The sequence below is a fragment of the Pangasianodon hypophthalmus genome, chromosome 25 (genome assembly GCF_027358585.1).
Source record: "Pangasianodon hypophthalmus isolate fPanHyp1 chromosome 25, fPanHyp1.pri, whole genome shotgun sequence".
NCBI classification, from domain to species: domain Eukaryota; kingdom Metazoa; phylum Chordata; class Actinopteri; order Siluriformes; family Pangasiidae; genus Pangasianodon; species Pangasianodon hypophthalmus.
In genome coordinates, this window is record NC_069734.1 from 6,236,679 (window position 1) to 6,257,395 (window position 20,717).

At 40.7% G+C, this 20,717-nt stretch overlaps 1 protein-coding gene across 3 annotated transcripts in view; it reads left to right on the top strand.

The window, feature by feature from the left end:
* The window catches only part of mettl15 (methyltransferase like 15), a 74,841-nt gene that overhangs the window by 26,354 nt on the left and 27,770 nt on the right, over nt 1-20,717 (top strand). For all 3 annotated transcript variants that reach the window (XM_026937394.3, XM_026937396.3, XM_034299693.2), the window contains exon 3: nt 15,891-16,027. In XM_026937394.3, coding sequence (XP_026793195.1) covers nt 15,891-16,027 — 137 coding nt within the window. The remainder of the gene's footprint in view (nt 1-15,890; nt 16,028-20,717) is intronic.

A 20,717-nucleotide genomic window follows, 5' to 3' on the forward strand; every position in this document is an offset into this window, starting at 1 on the left:
ATTGTGATCATGGGTCGGCTGTTTGTCTTAATAAACATGCATTTTTCATCAGCTTCCTTGCAAATCTGTTCTTTCTTTACAATTCACAGGAGGTGCATACACTCCCTTCCTAAAACACGACTACATGGTTAAACGCAGCAAGAAATTGTCGCTGCAGGGAATAACATTTTAATGCAGGGTATTATCTATTCAGGCACTGCTCCACGTTCTTGCCTCATTTTTGATGAAGATGATGACAAAGGATGGTACTGGCATGCCATGCTCATTATGGGTGCTTAGAAGAAGTTATTCGTGAGTTCCTACTCTGGAGAGGGGGAAAGTAAGAGCGGCGGAGTTATAATTCATGGGATGGGGATATGAGTCATACAGGCAATTTCTTTCACTTCACCTTCATATCAAAACATCTCATTATCAGCCGTCATTCATCGCTGCCAGACAGGACCACAACTGCACAGCTGCTCTAAAACTATTCAGCATTACCCAGTGTCACTCTGAGGTCCTCAGGAAGCTGTGTGTGTGTGTGTGTGTGTGTGTGTGTGTGTGTGTGTGTATTTGTGCTCAGATTCTCAGATCATTGCTTTATGTTTTACGTCTGGCTGTGTTATAGTGGCTATTGTCTGACAGTTTTCTTTTCACCACATTGCACTGGAAATAATATGACTGTGTGGATAAGAGGATTGCGGGTTTGAATACCGGGTGACATGAACGACATGTTGACTTTCTGAATGCCACCGCTTTGACCCCCTCCCCTCTTTAACATGGGTGTTGTGCCCTGGAACAAAACAGTTTAAGCCTAGAATGCTCAAAGAATGCAAAAAAAAAAAGCCACCCAGTCCCCACTTTCCCACAACCCCCTGAATAATGAAAAGAAATAATTTGTTTGCTCATATTTTTCAACATAATACATAACCTTTCTAATGGTTGAGCCTAGAAGGCAAAGGTTTTTAGCTTTAGCAAACACAGACTTGTATTGTGAGCTGTATTTTGTGTCAAGGATCAATTTGAACCATTTTTTAGCGCAGCTCTATAATTACACTAAGCTTTAGCTGGGTTCCGGGTCGTCGTGACGGTGCACGTGTCACAGCCTGCGTATTGCAGAGAATTTTGCCCCTGAAGGAAAGTTACAAGAGCGTATTATGTTAATTAGTGTCGACTCTAAGACGTACACACATGCTCACATGCTCACATTCTAGGTCTCTCACGCACACACTTTTACAAATGAGGTCTCTCTTCCTCAAACATGCACTTGCACTTGAGGCCCAAATGAGATCTCTATGCTTTGTACACACGCGCACACACACACTCTCAATCCTGACTCGGCTCTCTCGTCTATAGAGAACGTGTGTAGGTGAAGCAGCTGAGCCAGTCCTCTCTGACAGGCCCTGACTTAGGACGGAGGTGGATACGCGCTGTAGATGTCATTGCTAACACCTGGTGACATGCGCGGGGGCGCCAACCCCGACATAAATCCCTTCCTCAGCCTTTCCTTACCTCCTCCTCCTCCTCTACTTCCTCTCTGTCTCTAAGGACAGGGCTATTCTCCAACCCATCCTCCATCCCCCGGTCTCAGCATTAGGCAGCAGCCTCCAGTTTATCAGCGTATGAGCGATCACAGGCCTTTAAAAAGAATTTACAGCCCTGACGAGGCAGTTAACCACCTGTGAAAACAAGACAATCAATAGTGCCAATTTATTTTAGTTTTTACGTTATGTCTTTCTTAGCTCCCTGGCCGTTCAGGTCTTAACTCTGGCCCTCTGGAATCCTCTCTGTCCAATGTCCTTTAAAAAAACAACAACAACAACAACAAAAAAAAAACAATACACGCAGCACACTTTTACCAGAAACTTTCAATCTGTACTTGCTGAGAAGAAATTGGTAGGCTGCTCCTGGTTTTGAGTTTTGATTTTCTGACAAAGCAAAACCCTTGTGTTGTGCTCTCTCAGCCTGAGAGGTGCTAGAATATTCCTTTCCTTATAAGTTTCAATAAGACATGGCTGCCAAAGCCAAGCATACAGTGTTAAAGAGTTCCCTGGAGGAAGAAAAAAAAAAAAAACACTACAGTTTATTCATTTCTCATTGCTGCTGATCATTTGGGTTGTGCCAAGTGGAATCAGACCAGCTTCTGTGTACCACATCACTCATTTATGGCCCTGAAGCTGCCAGGAAAAGATGAATACAGTCTAAAGCAGACAACAAACACATTCATGGACTCAGCTTGGCTCTGTTTGAATGAAAGATAATTACAGCTCCTGTTTGAGGTTTTTATATAATGTGTATACATGAACAATGGAAACGTTTACCTTTATGACAAAATGAGGACAAAGAATTTATATTTATTTAGTTATTTATAGCAACAAGACATTTCGTGTGTTCACAGATGTTCCTGCATAGTGTATGTTAACATAAAAAAACCATTTCAAACGAATCAATTTGAATTGATACAAATATTCTCTAGTAACTTAAATGACCCTTCTTTGCCTCTTTGTTTGTAATACAGTACAGTTTATACAGACTTATCTTTTCAAGCTTTGCCAGATTACTTGGCAAATCTTTCCCTATTTCCTATTTGTTACAGTTCTTCCAGATGTCATATACTGCCTTTGAATCCAGCCACATTTCTGTTTTGAAATAACAAGAACAGCAACAAAAACAAAACAAAATAATAATACCAATAATAATAATAATAGTAATAATAATTATTGTTGTATTATTTATTTTTTATTTAATCCATATTTTTTTCTTTCTCTCTTACAAACTGTTGCTCTTAATTGTATATTGTACATTTGTCTCTGAAATTGTTTTGTAGATTTGTAATTCTGATTATAAATCCTCTATTTTTATCTGCATTTTCTGAATATCTTCAAACAACAACAACAAAAAAAAAGGCATTCTTGCACAGAGTGTACCCATTACTGTATCCGTCGAGACATCCAACTGTTTGCAACAGCGGCTTCTTGAAGCGCACACGGCGATGAGATGGGTGTGAGGTGATTTGACACTCAGAATGGATGGACAATGGAAAGTTACAGGACTGCCTGTGTCGTGAATCAGCCAGACAGCAGCACGCATTCAGACACATGGCAGAACTTCAGGGCCACACCTGGAAGTGATCTCCATCGCAGGTGCTGCTTACGATTTTTTTATTGCCTTGTTAAGTTTTAGAGTCAAATGACCCCTTTTTTTTCTTTCCTCCTCGCTTGAAGCGAACACACACGAGCACACACCCACAAACACACACACACACGTGTATATGCATACTCACATTCATTTGCATGCCACAAGTAAAGTCACAAGTCACTTTTCAGTCTTCATTCACACCGACAGTGAGATGTTCTTCAAGCACAAGCATCTCTACTGCCAGTTTTCAGCACGTGAAGGTGTTGTTTTGTCTGGAGCAGCCGAGCCACGCTCTCCACAGGCTTAGTGCTCACTGTGAGGGTTTTAGCCCTCTGCATAGTGACTCGCAGACATGCGTGGCTGAAGAATGTGGTGTGTTTTGTCACCCCTTTATCAGACAAAAGACTGATCTGCTTGACAAAAAAGCTTCATGATGGTAAAGCCTTTCCCTTTTTATGCAAGGATTTTTAAACAAATCCGTTATGCATGTGGTAATGGTGCCACGGTTCAGTCTTTCAAGAGCAAATATTAACCTCACCAGTGTTCCCTGCCATCGTCTGTAGGTCTTCTCAGATCCCATCCAAACAAATGGTCAAGGGCAAGAAAGCACATGCTCCTTGGCGGCCTACATCAATGGTTACAGTCAACAACACTATTGCAACTTGGCAGAGCAATTGCCAGAAGCTTTTCCTGTATTTTGGCAGGCAAAACACCTTGTTGGCTGTCTGGCCATCACTCTTTCTCTCTCTCCTTGACTCTGTGTTTACAGAGTGCTACATTTGGCAATGATCCAATTGCTGGCATTAAAGGGTTTTGGGTCAGGCTTTTGTTTGGTGGCACATTGTCGAGATTGCACACATCCACCTAGTTAACATTCATCAGTCAAATATTTCATCTGCCAAAGCTCTTTCTGGAGGCCATCTTGGATTCTGTTGTGACTTGTTCGGCAATTGCAGTGAAGTGGGAGTTGTTGTTTTTTTTTTTTTTTGTTGAATGATTCAATAAAATTAACTACTCAAAAGTGAATAAATCATTAAATACATAGGAGGTTTCAAGAAGTGAGTTAACTGTATTGGGACCAATGTGGAAGTTTTAGGGTGCTCTTTTCCATGATATTCAATTTTGCTTTATACCACAGCGCTGTGGAATTCTCAATTCTGATCAGTCAGAAGGCATTGATTATTTTTTTTTAACAGCATGCCTCAGACAGTAGTTCCGGCTGCAAGGTTTCTATTAATGATCTCTTTCTAATACGTTATCATTTCTATAGTAACACCTTACACAGGGACCCCACAAGCAGAGTAAAACAGTGTAATTTTTAAATTGGGAAGATTTCAATAGGGAGAAATTTATTGATGGAGTCTCCAGTGTCAGCACTTTGCAACAGACAGAGGTGAAGCTGTAACCAGGTTTTCTTACATGAGAAACGTTGTCAGACCATGATGGAGATCTTTGTGCTTTGCAGTTTCTTAGTAACAAGACAAGAAGCATTTGTTTTATTTTAACTGCAAGAGAAATTAAGCGGTGGTACAACTGTTTATAGTTGTTTTAATATAAGTGATAACAGGAACAAACTTGTTTTACAGACGTTCTACATCATTAAACGTAACAATAAATTTATAAATTGTACACGTAGTACAATTAATAAATAAATAATTGTTTGCAAATGTTGGCGAATTGCTTTGGTTTAAAACGCTTAGCAGTTATAGGAAAATATCCAGGTGGTAACAGTCGGGCCGCATCAAACCACCCTGTCTTTCATTATTTTTCTATGACAGCATGCACTGTCATTTTGTATTCCTTAGTTATTTCATTTAATTATAATTGATTGAGGACAGCTGTTTGCAACAAGCCGCAATCAACAAACATCAAATCAAATACCGGTACTTTTTCAGTATCTCAACATGACTCGATATCTTACTTGAAGATACAAAGGTGTTATGTACATCCTAATAACCCTTTTGATCACGGCAAATATGGATGTAAAGTGCATGGTTGAAGAAACGAGATGAGCATAGATACGCTTCTTTGACTTTTAGCAATCAACAGGATGTGCAAATCTGTCACCAGGCACTCCTCTTCCCAGCAGGTTTGTTTTTGGCTAGAAATAACTTGCACTACTAGCTCTTTTACTTTATATGTTTACAAGCATTAACTTTGGGGTGATCAATCTACCAAGGCATGACATCTGTGCATTGAGAACCTCAGTCTCTTTTAATGCTCGTTCCTGGTGAAGCAGGCTTCTCTGTAAATGCCAGAGTATGGGCCACTTTGCAACTGTAAAGCCCGACCATCACCCTCTGAAAATAAATGAGTGCTCTTTTACCACCAGTTTGCAAAACAGGGTTCCTGACAAACACTGTGCGCCATTGACACAGCTACACAATTACACGTAAACTGAATAATGTGCTGAACTCCTAATGAGGGTGGAAAAAAAGGAACGAGGCACCCTTTCCACTCCTGTCCACTTTGTGCCATGGCAACCGAGTAAGGAGGAAAAGCGATCTTGTTCCAGGCAATCTCTTTCCTTAATGGTGCGTTAGTTAGTGTAAGGAGATATTTTCAAAAGTCCCCCATTGACATTTTAGACCCCCACACTGTAACTGAACTGGACAGGAGAGCCACAGGTAGAAGTACTGTCTCTCATGTTCCCTACCGCCTTCGCTTATCGCTGTGTGCAAATGAGAGACGAGAGGATTAAAACATCTCTCTCTCTCTCTCTCTCTCTCTCTGTCTGTCTATCAAAAGGTCTGGTCATTGGTTCCAACATTAAGGATTCTACCCTATCGTGAGCTTCAGTATCAAGAAACATTGGCTTAGGTGTTTTTTTTTTTTTTTTTTTTTTTTTGGCATGGCTTTCTTTTTGTTTAAGTTTTTCCATTTTGTTCTAAGCTGTAGAGCAACAAGGAGGTCAAGTTGGTACATGGAGGCTTTTTCATGTCTAGTGTTCATGCCGCCTGGTGATAGAGAGCCACTCCTGACTCTCCTGTTCCCTCTGCTGGTAAAGGCAGTAACTACAACCTGAAAAGGCCATAGTTCCTCATCCCAACCACAAGTGTCGAGATGCTTAGATCACAACACAGTGCCAATCATTTTGCTTTATTTCGCCTTCATATAAAACTTGTATATATCTCTTGATGGCTTACACAACAACTTTATGAAAAAGAGATGTATACCCTTCCTAAGACTGGTGGCATCCCAGTTTTCTGTTTCCTGAGGGCACAGGGGCATGGAGGAATTTTTCTCTCCTCGCTTTTGCTCACCTTTTCCCTGCTTTCCCTGAGCCGCATTGGTCCTGGAGGACCCAGGAAGCGCAGCTCCCAACGCCGCTCAGCATGAAATATCAATGCAGATGACTCACTTCGACTTCAGTGTAAATCACCATTGCAAATGCCAAGCCCATTATAGCCAAATCCTTCAGGGAGTTGTTACGTCCATCTCTGCCAGTAGAGAAAGGAGGTTTCTTAAAGGGGCAGCATGGGTTTTTAACAATGCTGCCTTAGGGTGTTACAGGAGGTGTTAATTTTTTAATATGTTTAGTGCAAAAAAAAAAAAAAAAACGAAACTGATAAGTAGGAGAAATACTATGGGAGCTGGTTTTATAAAGTAAGTCAAACCCAACCTTACTTCAAAAGGCGCTCCCACGATACTGGGTTTCTATTTTGGGTCTGTTCAATAGTGTTGAGGTAGGCACAGGTTGTTGCGTCTGATGCTGTGATGTTGCCTTTTATGTCACCATGGGTTGAAAAAAGGTACAAACTGTTTCAGACATCTCAAGGTTGTGTTGGAGGGTATTTCAGTTTGATGCAGCACTGCAGAATCTAATTTCTCCCTAATCTTTGTGCTTCTTTCTTTAGACTCACTGGTTTCACTGGAAAATGCTGTGCAATTCTTACTGTTGTGGCATTTAAAGGGTAAAGTAAAAGGGGTATTTGCAGAATATTGCACAGGCACAGGGGAGGAAGGATTTGCTCTGGCCTGCGGGTTACTCCAGTGGAACAGTGGTAGATGGAAGAGTGCCTAGTCATGCTGAGAAGCTCAGGTATGGCTTGCCCAGGTGATGCAAGTGTAAGCAGATCTTTTCAAATGTGCCCCAGTGACATTTTAGACATCGAGCTGTAATTGAACTGGGCTGGAGAGCCATGGGTAGAATTTATGCTGTCTCTCAGGTTCCCAGCCCTCCTTCACTTTGCTTTGCACTCCTTCACAATGCAGATGATGGGTTGACACTGGTGGATAATTAAAAGAATGCAGAGCCACTACAAAAACAAACAAAAAAACAAAACAAAACCATAATTAGTCTCCAAGGCCTTGCTACCCTTTGACCTGTTGAACTGTATTCCTTTCCCCAAATTTGAAGTATACCAGTTGAGGCACCGTAGAGTCGAAGATAGTCCTGCCTACAGAAACCTTTTTGGTGTTTCCATCCATTGCAAGAACTAGACTCCACAGACTGAACCTAGCTACATCCAGCTGAAAGCTTCTGGTCTATCTCAGGCCAGATCAGTTGGAGATCACAGAAGACTTTTTAAAATTTTAAAAAATTTCCTAAAGGTCCATCCATCCTGCCATCTGTCCATTCTCTTTAGGACAATATCTCAGGAACGAGTGGTCAAATGTCTGTAGGATTTATATGGAATTATCATTGTAGCCAGCAGGTTCCCTGTTGGACTAGTGGCGAGCATGTGGCACTGTCACCGCCACGGCCTGGGTTGGATTCCCGGCAGGGAACCAACGCCAGACACTGGAGGGTTGCATGAAGCCGTGCACTCCCAGTGCCGGTCTCAAGCCCAAAAAATGGGAAGGGTTGTGTCCGGAACGGCATCCAGCGTACAACTTGTACCAGAATCAAATATGCGGACAGGCGATCCGCTGCGGCGACCCCAAACAGGGAGAAGCCGAAAGAGAGAATCATTGTAGCCAGAACTTATTAGATTTTTGTGATTTGATGGAATATCTATAATTAGTGTAGAATTATATTAAAACTAATTAATGTATAATTAGTTAAAATAGGATTCTGCTCACACCTCTTTGCTTAATTTGGTCCATTTTGTTCTTTACTTTGGTGGTCTTACCATGCATGTCCACATATCTGGAAAAGGCTATGTTCACATTACCAGGTGACCAAGTTCACATTATCAAGTAGCACCAATCCAATTTTCTGCCTTAAGATCTCTTTTTTTTTCAGGATTGCCTGGATGCAAAAATCACACCTGAGCCGCTTTATATGTTGTCCTTGATAGGAAACATATCTAATAAGTGGCCATATGGCATAAATGACAACGGTCAGATCAGTGGCTTTTTCCCAACGCACATGTGCATCACTGTCATCCATCATCATCCAATGTCAGCAAGGTGGCACAGCAGTAATTAGATATATATGCTAGATATTTGATGATGATCGAGCAAAATTGGAAGGCACCTACTGCAACTGAGTAGTGTTTGAATTTCCCAAGATATCAGTGTGTATATGGGGGATTTTGGGGGATATGGGTCACTTGCAGTTACGAATGTAAACCGTCAAAATGGACATTTCCAATTAGAGAAGAAATTCGAAATTGTGGAAAGAAGCTTGTAATGTGAACGTAGCCAAACTAGTCTTGGCCGTAGTGGTTTGGCGATTAATGCTCTGGGATATTGATCGGAAGGTTAGGAGTTCAAATCCTGGAGCTACCACTGTTGGATCCTTGAGCCAGCCCCTTAACCTTGATCAGCTCAGCTCAATTGTAAGTCAATTTGGATAAAAGCGTCTGCTAAGTGTGCAAAAATAAATGTCTCTTGCCTTTCTGACAATTGAGGATTTCAACCAAGCATGCGGTTTCCCTGTTTGTGTTCTTGTTTTCTTATTTATCCCTTTTTCATATATTCATATTCTTCTGTGGTATTGAATGGAGCGTCAGGCGTGCTGATGGCACTGGTTGTGACTCATCATGCTGGCCCACTCTCCCTCCCCATCTGCTGCCTGAGTCTCAGACACGAGAGGGAGACTCAGCCTGCCATCGATCACCTCCTCAACCAGCTTGCACACACACATGCACAAACGCACACATGCGCACACACTTCTCTACCGACGTCACTATTGATCCCCATGCTTCTTAACATCTAGTTGCTAAAAGAAAAAAAAACTTAACTGTGTAGCAATGTGTAACATAGTAGAAGAGGCCGAAGTCATAATTTTTGGTGTCTAAAGTGAAAAGATTTAACATCCATAAACCTGGATGTGCGTCATCTCTTCTATTTTTCATGGTGCAAAGACGTTTATTTTGATGTATTTCTTATGTGTAATGACACTTGAATCAACAGCCCTTAAGTGAGTCATCAATTGGACAATAAGATTGTGGCATTCAAGTCCAGACGGCACAGGCAGAAACTGTATTATCGAAAAGCAGGTAGAGGAAGACTGCTAGGAAAGCTTTTCTAAAACCTAAGGCCTGCATAGATGTGCCAGTTACATTTTAATTCATTCATTCTTTTCTAGATGTTTCAGAGATTGTTGAAATTTCCTGTTGGCAAAGCATCAGAAAAACTTTCATTCATTCATTCAGATCCAGAGCCTATCCTAGGAATTATGGCTGGGTGATATGATGATATAATACTGATATTGGGATAAATTGTTATACTGTTCTTTTCTGAGGTATTGTGGATATTTTTATTTTTTTGTGCTTTAATTACAAGCTGTTTTTTTTTTTTTAAATCATCTTTTCAATGTTAAATCGTTTTTTTTACTTTCTATTAATAAAAAATATTTTTTAAATATTAAAAAATAAAATAAATGTATTTTGTAGACATAATATAAATCATCAAACAGGTTCTTTTTAATGCAGCACTGCTGTATTGCTGTCAGTTTGTGAGCAAACCTATATACATATCGTGTATCAGAGAAAAGCCATCCAGAATCAGGATGATTTATTTATTTATTTATTTATTTTTTTTGGCATTTTTGGCCCACTCCCTGCTGGGAACATTGGAGGAACCCTGGATGAGATGCCAATCCATTGCAGGCAGCAAAGAACTACTTTTGAAGATAAATAAGATAGAATGATGTCCACAGTTTTTGTTTTGATTAATGGTTTGAGACTGTACTCAAATATCTTCATTAAAACTGGAAGTGTTTTTGTTTAAAACTTAAAAAAGTTTGAATATATTCAAAACAAAAGTTTGAATATATGTTTCTGTATGCTTTCTCAATTTCTAAATTGTCCTGATGAAATAAGGTCATGACGAAGCGAGGCAAGGGATGTGACAGTTTCATGGTTGCTATGGACACTGTGTAATAAGGGCAGTCTGACCTCACGTAGGGTAGCATAATGAACAGCACGTATGTTTATTGCATCAGTCGGCTCCGAAGTTGGTTTATTCAAGAGATGAGAGAAAACTGGAGCAAGGATCAAGGAAATGAAATGAGGAACATCTATCACACGGCTTCTGAGTGCCATATCCTCTGGCTTTCAATTGCCAAGAATTTAACTTCCTCAGATGTTTGTTTAACAGCTGCAAATAAAAGAGGGAGCGACTCACACATACACACGGGTATGCAGACAAACTCGCACACACACACACGCACTCCCAGTTTTCTCCTGGAAATAAATACTTGCACTCTTTGACTACAATTAAATTAAAACTCATGCCTCATGAGATCCTTTGCAACATCCCTGCAGTGTGTACAAAACAATGTAAGGACATGTATCCATTAGAGGCGACTAATTACGTCGTCTTTGGAGTGGAACTCTCGGCCTGTGCCGGCTGCCTGGAAGGATTTTGCCCGTTTCAGAAGTTAATCACCGTATGATTGCAAGCGAGTGCAAAGATAGCTTTGTAGTTCTTGATTGTTTTCTCTGAACAGCAGCCCTGCTGAATGGGATCGCTGTTACGAGAGACTATTAGCAGCTATTAGAATGTATTAATGGATTAAACATCTGAAGAAATAAAGACCAGGAGATGGCTATCATAGCAGGTGTTTGATACAAGAGGGGGAAATATAGTTCACATCTCTGTGATGAAAAAGATGATTAGAACCTTTTTTTTGGCTCTTTCCTTTCTAGGAACTAATGTTAATGGGAATTTATTTGAGAGATTCACCAACACTTTTCATTCTAAAAGGGGGAAAATACTATTTAATTGTGCGTTTTACAGAATTAAGGGTGGACTGATGTCATTTCACTGATATAATCCTAATATTGGAGCTTTGAATATTGACAAATAATCAGTACTATTCTGGTTTTAACCTTTTCACAGGCCCCTTTGAGACAGGCAAAATATCAACATCCATTTTAGGTGTTCTGATCTGATGGATAGTTATTTACTCCAGTTGCTTTCATGGCTCCTGAGTGCAGTTCCAGTTATTACTAGGGGTGTGCACAGGTATTTGAAATACCCGCTTAACCGCTTGTCTTCGAATACCAAAGTTGTTATTTGGATATTCATTATGGCCTATGTCTGCATGAAGACATATAAGAAACAAAGGCATATCTGGTTATATTTATGCAGTTGTTAGTCACCTTTTGCTGTTGTGGATGGTCACACATAGATACTCTAAAGACTTGTACTTCCCACTTCAGTGGATAATCTCCCCTGGATACTATGCTTTCTAAGAACTGCTGCAATAATCATTAAGATGTTCATCCCAGGACCTTTATTCACAGTTTGCTCATACTGAACGTCCATTCAACACACTCAGTACTGTTTATTCTTCAGTACCTGTATATTGTAAGGCTCTGTAATTCCTTTATCCAGTGTCTTCCAGACGAGGATGCGCTCCCTTTTGAGTCTGGTTCCTCTCAAGTTTTCTTCCTCGTGTCATCTCAGGGAGTTTTTCCTTGCCACTGTTGCCTCTGGCTTGTTCATTAGGGATCTAAATCTGCATCCATATTGCTGTAAATCTGCTTTGTGACAATGCCTATTATAAATAAATTTGAATTTAATTAAAATTAATGCGTAGATTAGCACTGTTGTGGTGTGCAAGTTGGAGGTGTGCATGCATTTGGTCAGATATGAAGCTTGTGGGACTCTGGCAGGTAGAACATTCATGAAGTTTGAATATTAATGGACACCAGACCCAAAAGTAAAAAGGGAGAAAATTTGTGTGTAAAGGTTTCGACTGCAGTGCAAGAATATTGAGCAGACTTATTAGAATTACGTTTGTTTTGCTACGGCACGTAACTATCCATTATTTTTTAGTTTTAGACATCTTTAAGCAGTTGTTTTTTTCAACACATTTGTTTAACTAGCTCCTTACCCAACATGATCTTGGCAGGAAGAGAGAGGGAGCTTTATTGTCATTCTAGCTATTTACAAATATACAGTAGAAAGAAATAGCATTCTCCAAGGTGTTGGTGCAATATATTATAGAAAAGTGACAACAATGACCTCACTAATGCTCATGTGGCTGAATGAGCACAAATCCCCACACACACACTCCAAAATTTTATGGAAAGCCTTCCCTGAAGAGTGGAGGTTATTATAACAACAAAGGGGGACTACATCTGGAATGGGATGTTGAAAAAACACATATGGGTGTGATGGTCAGGTGTCCACAAACTTTTGACCATATAGTGTATGTTCCAAGCAGAAAAACCCTATTTTGAACCACTTTTTACACTTCTGTTGCCTGTTTGAATTCAGCCACAGTGCTATCCAGTGGGTTTTCCCAGACCACCACATGTGACAATAAAGGCTAAAACTGACATTTAGTATAACCTTTGCTGTTCATTGTTTCGCAATATTGCATGTCAAACACATAACCATGCAGGCCATCAAAAGGAAGAAATTTTAATTGCAGTGGGAAAATGGCACTTGATTGACTTTTTTTTCCCCCCTTTTCTCTCTCCTAGCAATATTCATTCATTAACTCTCAAGTATACACAAATATGAATAGTAGAAAGTAGATGACGGCTTTTACTTTCGTGGTGCTTTTATGTAAGGAATGGTTGTGGCTGCTCTACCCTGATTACTGGCGATGTAGTGTTCACACTATAGATGTTATGTGGCCATATGCATGACCATCTCCGAAAATGGTTTGACTAATCTGATCACACTGTGTCTCCAAGACACGTTGATCCACGTACACTTGTACTAAGTGCCATCCATCTGTATTTGGATCACTCGAGACAAATGTTATGATTTGAACAGGGACAGGACTCTCTCGGAGCCACTGTTGCCAAGTTATGCAAAATGTGATGCAAAACAGGCATGATGGCAGCATACTTAGGACAATTTGTTCCCGTGCATTACCCACATTGTGTCAGTCACTACATGATCGGATCTGTACAACCTAACCAGAACCTCAGTTAAAGGCCCCAGTTACAGACACATCACTGAATTCTGAAATGATAAGCGCCTCTATAATCAACTCTCAAACCAGGCTTAGCCAAGTGAGACATCAGGAGTCTGGAGAGCAACCAAGCCTATTGTAAATATTTGTTCCTCTGCAGGGATTTTACTTTTCAGTGTCATTATATTTGCTGGAGCGTCTGTGCAGTATGAGGCTTACAGGTTGTGTGAACGCATACAGGAGCATCTCTTAAAACCCACCAAAGCTTTTTCAGCAGGAGAGACCATGACTCATACATTGACTTTTCGGAAGAGAAAAGAGGACAGCATGTCTGGAGTGTTTGAGTGCGAGAGAGAAAAAGCGATAAAATGGGTAAATGCACAAATGCAGTTTGTAACCTTTCAGAGTGAGCTTTTCACACTGGTGTCCACAGCACTGAGCTAGTCATCGTCACATTTCAGATCAGTTGTGAGATCAGAGCGACACGCATCTCTGAAGCAGACCTACATTTCAAATATTACAACAAATGACTAAATGGTATGGAGTGCTAAAACACTGCACTTATAACTTGTGTAAGCCTTTATTTTACATTTGATTTTTGAAGAATATTTCAGTTCAATAGTGCTCATTTGGTTTTGTTTGAATATGACCATTCGGACATAAGTAACCCAGGGAACGCAAGGGATCTTTCCACTTTACCAGAATGGAATTGACTAAATCAAATTCAAAATCGACACACAGATCAATAAAAGCCAATAGCTATTAAAGACACTAAACACTCAGTTTGCTTCCTCGCTAATGACATGCCTTTGTCTGTGATACCTCTCAATCTATTCTCAGTGCTTGAAATATGGGTAGTTATTAGGCACCAATGTGAGTTGGAGGGTTGTATTTGTGAGTAGGACAAGCTGTAATGTAGGAGAAAGCAAATGGAGAAATGAGGCGGAATTATTATTGCTAAATAATGGCTTGCAGTATAATGTATATTGCACATGTCATACAACTTTATAGATTTGATATTTAGCTTATTATTTTAAGGATGCACTAATCCTACTTTTTTGAAGTGTTACTGACTTCGGAGCTCTGAGAATCAGCTGATATCCTCACAGTAACCAAGGAACTTTCTTCAAGTTTCTGTTAGCAAAGTTCTGAGAAACCTCAGAGGCATGATGACATCTTGTGTCCTACACTATGTGGCCAAAACTATGTGGTGGATGCCTGACCATCACACCTATACGTGGGTCTTCCCCAAACTGTTGCCACGTGGGAGCAGTTGGGAGTACACAATTGTCTAGAATGTCTTTGTATACTGCTGCTTCAAGAATTCACTTCACTGGAACTAAGAGGCCCAAACCTGTTCCAGCCTGACAATGGCCCTGTGCAATTGAGGTTCATAACGAAATGGTTTAACAAGGTTGGTGTGGAAGAACTTGAGTGGCCTGCACAGAGTCCTGACCTCAACCCCATTCAACACCTTTGGGATAAATTGGAACACCAACTGCATGCCTGGCCTTCTCGCCTGCCATCAGAACCTGATTTCACCAATGCTCTTGTGGAAGAATGGGCACAAATCCTCACAGCCACATTCCGAAATATAGCTTAAAGGCTGTCCAGAGGAGTGGAGGCTGTTACAGCAGTAAAGGGGAGACAAACTCTGGAATGTGATTTTCAGCAAGCACATATGATTGTAATGGGTATGTGTTCACATACTACCTGGCCATATAGTGTGTGTTCATGTGGAAAATCTTTGTCATTGCTAAATGAATGTCATTTAACTGCAATGATGATGACTGCAAAGAAACACATTAAATATGTTTATATCGAACTATTTGTGATGTGCTGGTTGATGCTGTATTTTCATTATTGCTGCGAGACGTTAGAGGTTATGTGATGTCACATTGCTGTTGTTAATTCATTTACAATGGTGTTTAATAGGAGAAAAAATTTCAGTGATCTCAAACATCAGATACAGATTAGGTTTCACTGTTTTGCTCTTGAAAACACGAAAGTGTAAGAGCTTCTTTTATCATTCACCATTTTCCATTTTCCACATTAGTGAGAAATCCAACGTAGAAGTAGTGGAGACAGCAAAAGCTGGACTCAGAGTACTTTAGAAGCTGATCTGTTTGAGCAGCGTGTACAGATGAGTAAGTGAGAGGGCTAGGCAGACTGAAGGACTAAAGCGCTGCTGCATCACTCTCTTTGGGTAGAGATGAAGCAAGACGTAAATCTCTCTAGCACCAATATCAGTAACTAGTTTAACTGCATTGTGGGTAATGTAGGAAACTGTCAACCAAAGTGAATAGACCAACTTGTTTATGAAAAAAGTTTAAAAAAAAAATAAATCAACTCAGAATTTAATAATAAACTAAATCTTTTGCACTACTGATGATCATATTGATCATCATATTGATTATAAATATGGTGGATTTTCCTTTTAAAGAGTGGCTCTATCATTACTCCACATTGCATTTCACTGAAGACTTTCATTTCCTTGACACAGGTTGTCTTAGATATGACCTTCGGCGGTGGAGGTCACAGCAAGGCCATCCTGAGATCTGTACCAGGTGTGACCTTGGTGGCTGTGGATCGTGATCCTGTGGCGTTTGGCTTTGCGCAGCAGCTAGCAGAGGAATACCCGTGAGTTTTTTTTTTTCCTCGTTAAAAAGTTTTACTTGTTAGATTTGCATGTTCTGTTACTCTTTGGTGTCTTAATGAAGGTACAGTACCAATTTGTATGTCATATTGTAGACAAATCTGTTATTATAGCAGTTATCTATATTTGCATGGCCTGAATTATTAATTGTTTGTATTGACTGATTTTTATATATTATGTTAAGAGACCTGTGCTTCCATCCTTTATATGCTAAACAATCACTGATAGCTTTAGATAGTTCTGCTAGTTTGAGGATGCTGAGGGCTTGATTAAAAGCAGAGCGGTAAGAACGGAGCTGCAGTTTGTGTATTCAGCATTGGCATTGCATTTATCTTCTTTACTGAAGATAGACGGACCATAAGTCTTTTCCCTGTCTTCACACCCACCCAAAGTCTCCTTCCATCTTCTGTGTACATCACTTAACTAGCAGCCAGGGTTGCTGTGTTTGCAGAGATTCAGAAACCCCACTCACACCCACGCTCAGTAGAGAAGCCCCGATGCCTCATTTGTCAATGTGGGCCTAAGGCTTCAGTGACAGGGAGAGACGCTGCCACCCACGCAGGTTCTCCCTGCTTTCAGCTCGGGGGAGAGGATGATGATGATGATGAGAGAGAATGAGAGAGAGAGACCGAGAGGATGGGAAGAGAGCCGGCAAGAGAGAAATAGTGGTTAATAAAGGGGAGACAAGAAAGAGAAGGCGTTCAGCCTCGTGCAAGCGAGGGAGTATATGAGGGTGGATGGAAATGAGATGTTCCTGATTCTGCAGCGTGGGTAGAGAGCCTTCTCTTACGTCGATGCCGGGGAAACCTATCTCAGGGGAACTGCTGCAGTCACAGGAACACGTGAAACAAGCAAGAGGGAGGGGGAGAGATGAGAGAATATTATGACAAGGTGTTCCATCAGCAGCTATGTATACCATGACAATTGGGCCTCAGACTCCCACTCATGCAAGGAGTGAGAGGAGCTGAAGTAAACTAGCAACTAGCAAATGTACGCAGGCCTGTGTTACACGGCCCACACACCCCAGTGTTCCCATCTTCTCTTCTCTTCTCTTCCTTTTGTTTCCTGTTCCTTTCTCTTTCAACTTCTCTTCCGATCCCTTCTGTTCTTTTTTAACTTTCATTCTGTTTTCTCTCGGCTTTCCCTTTCCCATTCCCTTCTTTTCCTTTCCCTTCCATTCCCTTCCCTTCCTATCCCCCTTCACATACCCTTTCACATTTTCCTTTCCCTCCCCTTCCCTTCTCCTTTCCATTCCCTTTCCCCTGCCCCTTCTCCATCCACCCCCCATTCCCCTTCCCCTTCACCATCGTTTCTCCTTCCCCTTCACCTCTGCTTCTCCTCCCCGCCTCCCCTTCTTTTCCCACTTCCCCTTTTCCTTCTCCTTTCCTTTCCTCTTCCCCTTCCCAATCCCATTCCCCTCCACTTCTCTGTCCCTCTTCTCTTTCTCCTTCTTTTCCCAATTCCCTTTTCCTTTCCCCTTTCCTTTCCTCTTCCCTCTCCTCATATATCCTCCTATCTTTCAGCCTTGATCTCTCTTCCTTTTCCTTGTCCCTTTCTTTTTCCCTTTCCCTTTCCCTATCATATTTCCTCATATCCTTTAGCCTGTCCTGTTCTCTCCTTATTCACTTAAATTTATCCAGGACAACACATCTTTATTTGGATTTGCACAGTTTGCTACATTTTTGACCACTTTTTACATCATGTCATATTTTTCTTAATTAGACTCAAAAACAGTACACACACACACACACACACACACACACACACACAGGCACACGTCAAACAAAAACAGCCACGTCAGAGATGACAGCAGTACCTTCTGTCCTGAGCCACTTCAGCAGTTACTAAGGCACAGTATATGTTGTGTGTGTATATACTGAATGGCCATGTTTTTATAATGTTTTTATAAGTGATAAATGCCAAATGGTCCAAATGGTCATATGGCACATACACAGTATATCTCATGCAGCTTCCAAATAAATACAGCTACAAGGCTTATGCAAGTGGTTAATGTTTTCTTGATTTTCTGCAAATGAAGCCTTTTCCAGCAGCTCAATTTTTCAAGGTCGGGGGAAAAAAAAAATCTTGTTAGAGTTCAATCTTCCAGTGGCAGACATGCTCTCGTTAAAGGCAGTGCACCCTAGTCCTTTGTGTATGGCTTTATTTGTGTGCTTGCTTGTGATTGTGTGTGTTGGATCTATGTGTGCCTGACAGGACTTGTTCTGTAGATATTTTCTGCCAGCGTTCCCCTGTTGAAAGCAGTCAATCAGCATCTTGTCTTTGACTGCAGTGACGTAGGTGCGGTGTCCGAGCAGGGCAGTACAGGGGAAGGCTTCATGCTTGATTTGCTTAGGAAACAGCACGTCTCTCACACTCGACACACACACACTAATGGATAAAGCTACACAGCGGTATCTATCCAACTTGCTTGATTGATAAGCTGCTAAGGACAGCATCAGGAAGAGGGCAATTTCTACTTTTCAGTAGGATGCACATATTTTATTAATGAGTAATAATCCTACAGCAAGCTTGGCGCATGCAGTGTACACATAACATATTCAGTTTGTCCTCCGCAAGCAAACATCTCTAATCCCCCTCTGTCTGTGCTCTCTTGCTCACTGGCTGTGAGACGAGAAATGAATTTGAGGACAACATTTATAGATTGGTGTTGTGTGAGGCGGTCAGGGGTCAGGGTTATATTATGCCAGCAGGAAATTGTTGCCTTTTGATTATTCAAAGTGGACACTCAAGCATGCATCCGGCTTAACAGCTTACACTGAAAAGCTCCTTTGTCATTTTTTTTCTAATGCAAACCTGGTGACGACAACAGACTTATTCTCAGGTTGGTTTCAGGCAGTGTGTTACTGCTTTGCAAATTCATAATTCAGTGTATAGAATTTTTTTTTGGGGGGTGGGGCTGGGGGCTGGGGGAGCTGGGGGAGCTGGGGTGAGAAACCTTGATGTTTTCAGCTTTGTACTAATTAATCCAGCCCAATGATTTTTCTTTAGCATTCATTTGCTATCCTTATTTGACTTCAAATCACCCTGCATTGCATGTTTTTATCAACCTTTGGGTTATGACAAGAAATTGTACTTTCGTTAAATAAACCTGACTTTCCAGAAATCACCAAATATTCCTTTTTAAATATTTTCTCAAAAGGATAAATTGAATAATAGGCCATTCTGATAAAATATTTTAGAACTTGTGCTACTCATGCCAACAGGGAATACTGTATTTTCTGACTTTCTAAGAACATACTATTTCTGATCTAAGAGCATTTATGCAATTGCTTGAGCTTGGGGAAAAATGGACGCTCACAGTAAGTTAGCGCACGTACGGATATAAAAAGCTCTCAGTTTCTAAAACGTGCCCAGGAGAGGTATTTGGTTACTGCTTCATTTATTCTGAAAGTGGATGTAAGACCTAGATCGGGGTCGTCAACTGGTGAGCCGTGGTCCAGATGTGGACCAAGCAAAGAATTTTACTGGATTGAACCAAGCACAAAAAATAATGTAGAACCAATCAACGTTTTCTAAACGTGAAACATTGCATTTATTGTAGCAGATCCTCTGTTGCGGCTTGTCGCGATCTGTAATGTGCGGATCATGAAGACAGGACACAAGTGCTTGTACTCAAGGTGGGCTTTATTTGTGGGCAATCCAAGGATCATAGTCATAGTTTGATGCAGGGGTCAACACACATGAAGACACTTCTTTAAAAAAAGGATTAAAATAGATCACACATGCAAGAGTTGGAAAACCAGAATCTAGAACAAGGGAACAATGGGCTCAGAAATGCATGAATACAATCGAGAAGCATGAATACAATCGAGAGAGAAATAACCAAACTAATCAATGACTGAACTCAGTACAGGCGCACACATTAGGGGAACAAACCACTGATAAGAAATCAAAACAAAGGCAGGGTGATGTGTGCTTGAGAAGGAACTCCATGACATGACCAGTCAGACATGCATTTATGTAGGTTATTTACCTGAACGCATCTCATGCAGAAAGAGTTTTTACAGGTTTCTCTAGCTTTTTAGTTCATTTACCCTCTCTGGTCTGATTAGTGAAGTGACACACGGCTAGTTAAAAAAAGTCAACGGCACAAACAGCATGTTTAAAGGTGAATATTTATTCCAAACAGTTCAAAGCACCAGTGTGAAACAAAATATAATCATTTCAATTTTATGTCTTATGTATAACCGTGAACTAATCACTAATGGATAGGCATTAAAAGGGAACTGTTCACTCGCTATTCAGTCATGTTATTTGCTTATCCAGACTTCGTAACCAGGGAATTCACAAATTTTAGGTGAATTCCCCTGACCAAGGATATTACTGAAGAATGAAATACTGCATAAAAAGAAAGAACCTTTTCAGTTGTCCAACCATCCTCGTTTTAAAGCATATCATATACAAACAGAAACCCGCAAGTCTGCTTAAAATATGCTTCTTGTATTGACTTTGCACTATTTGCACCGTTTTGAAATGATGGTACAGAATTCCGATTCAGATCTCTTGAGATGCTGATACTGCTCAAATTAGAAATCTGCTCAGATGGTTGTTTCATACTCAGAGGTTCTAAACTTTCCAAATCCCAGATCCCTTGAGATTGGCTGGAACCATTAGCCCCTTTAGCTCTAGAGACATTTTCCAATGGAGACTTGA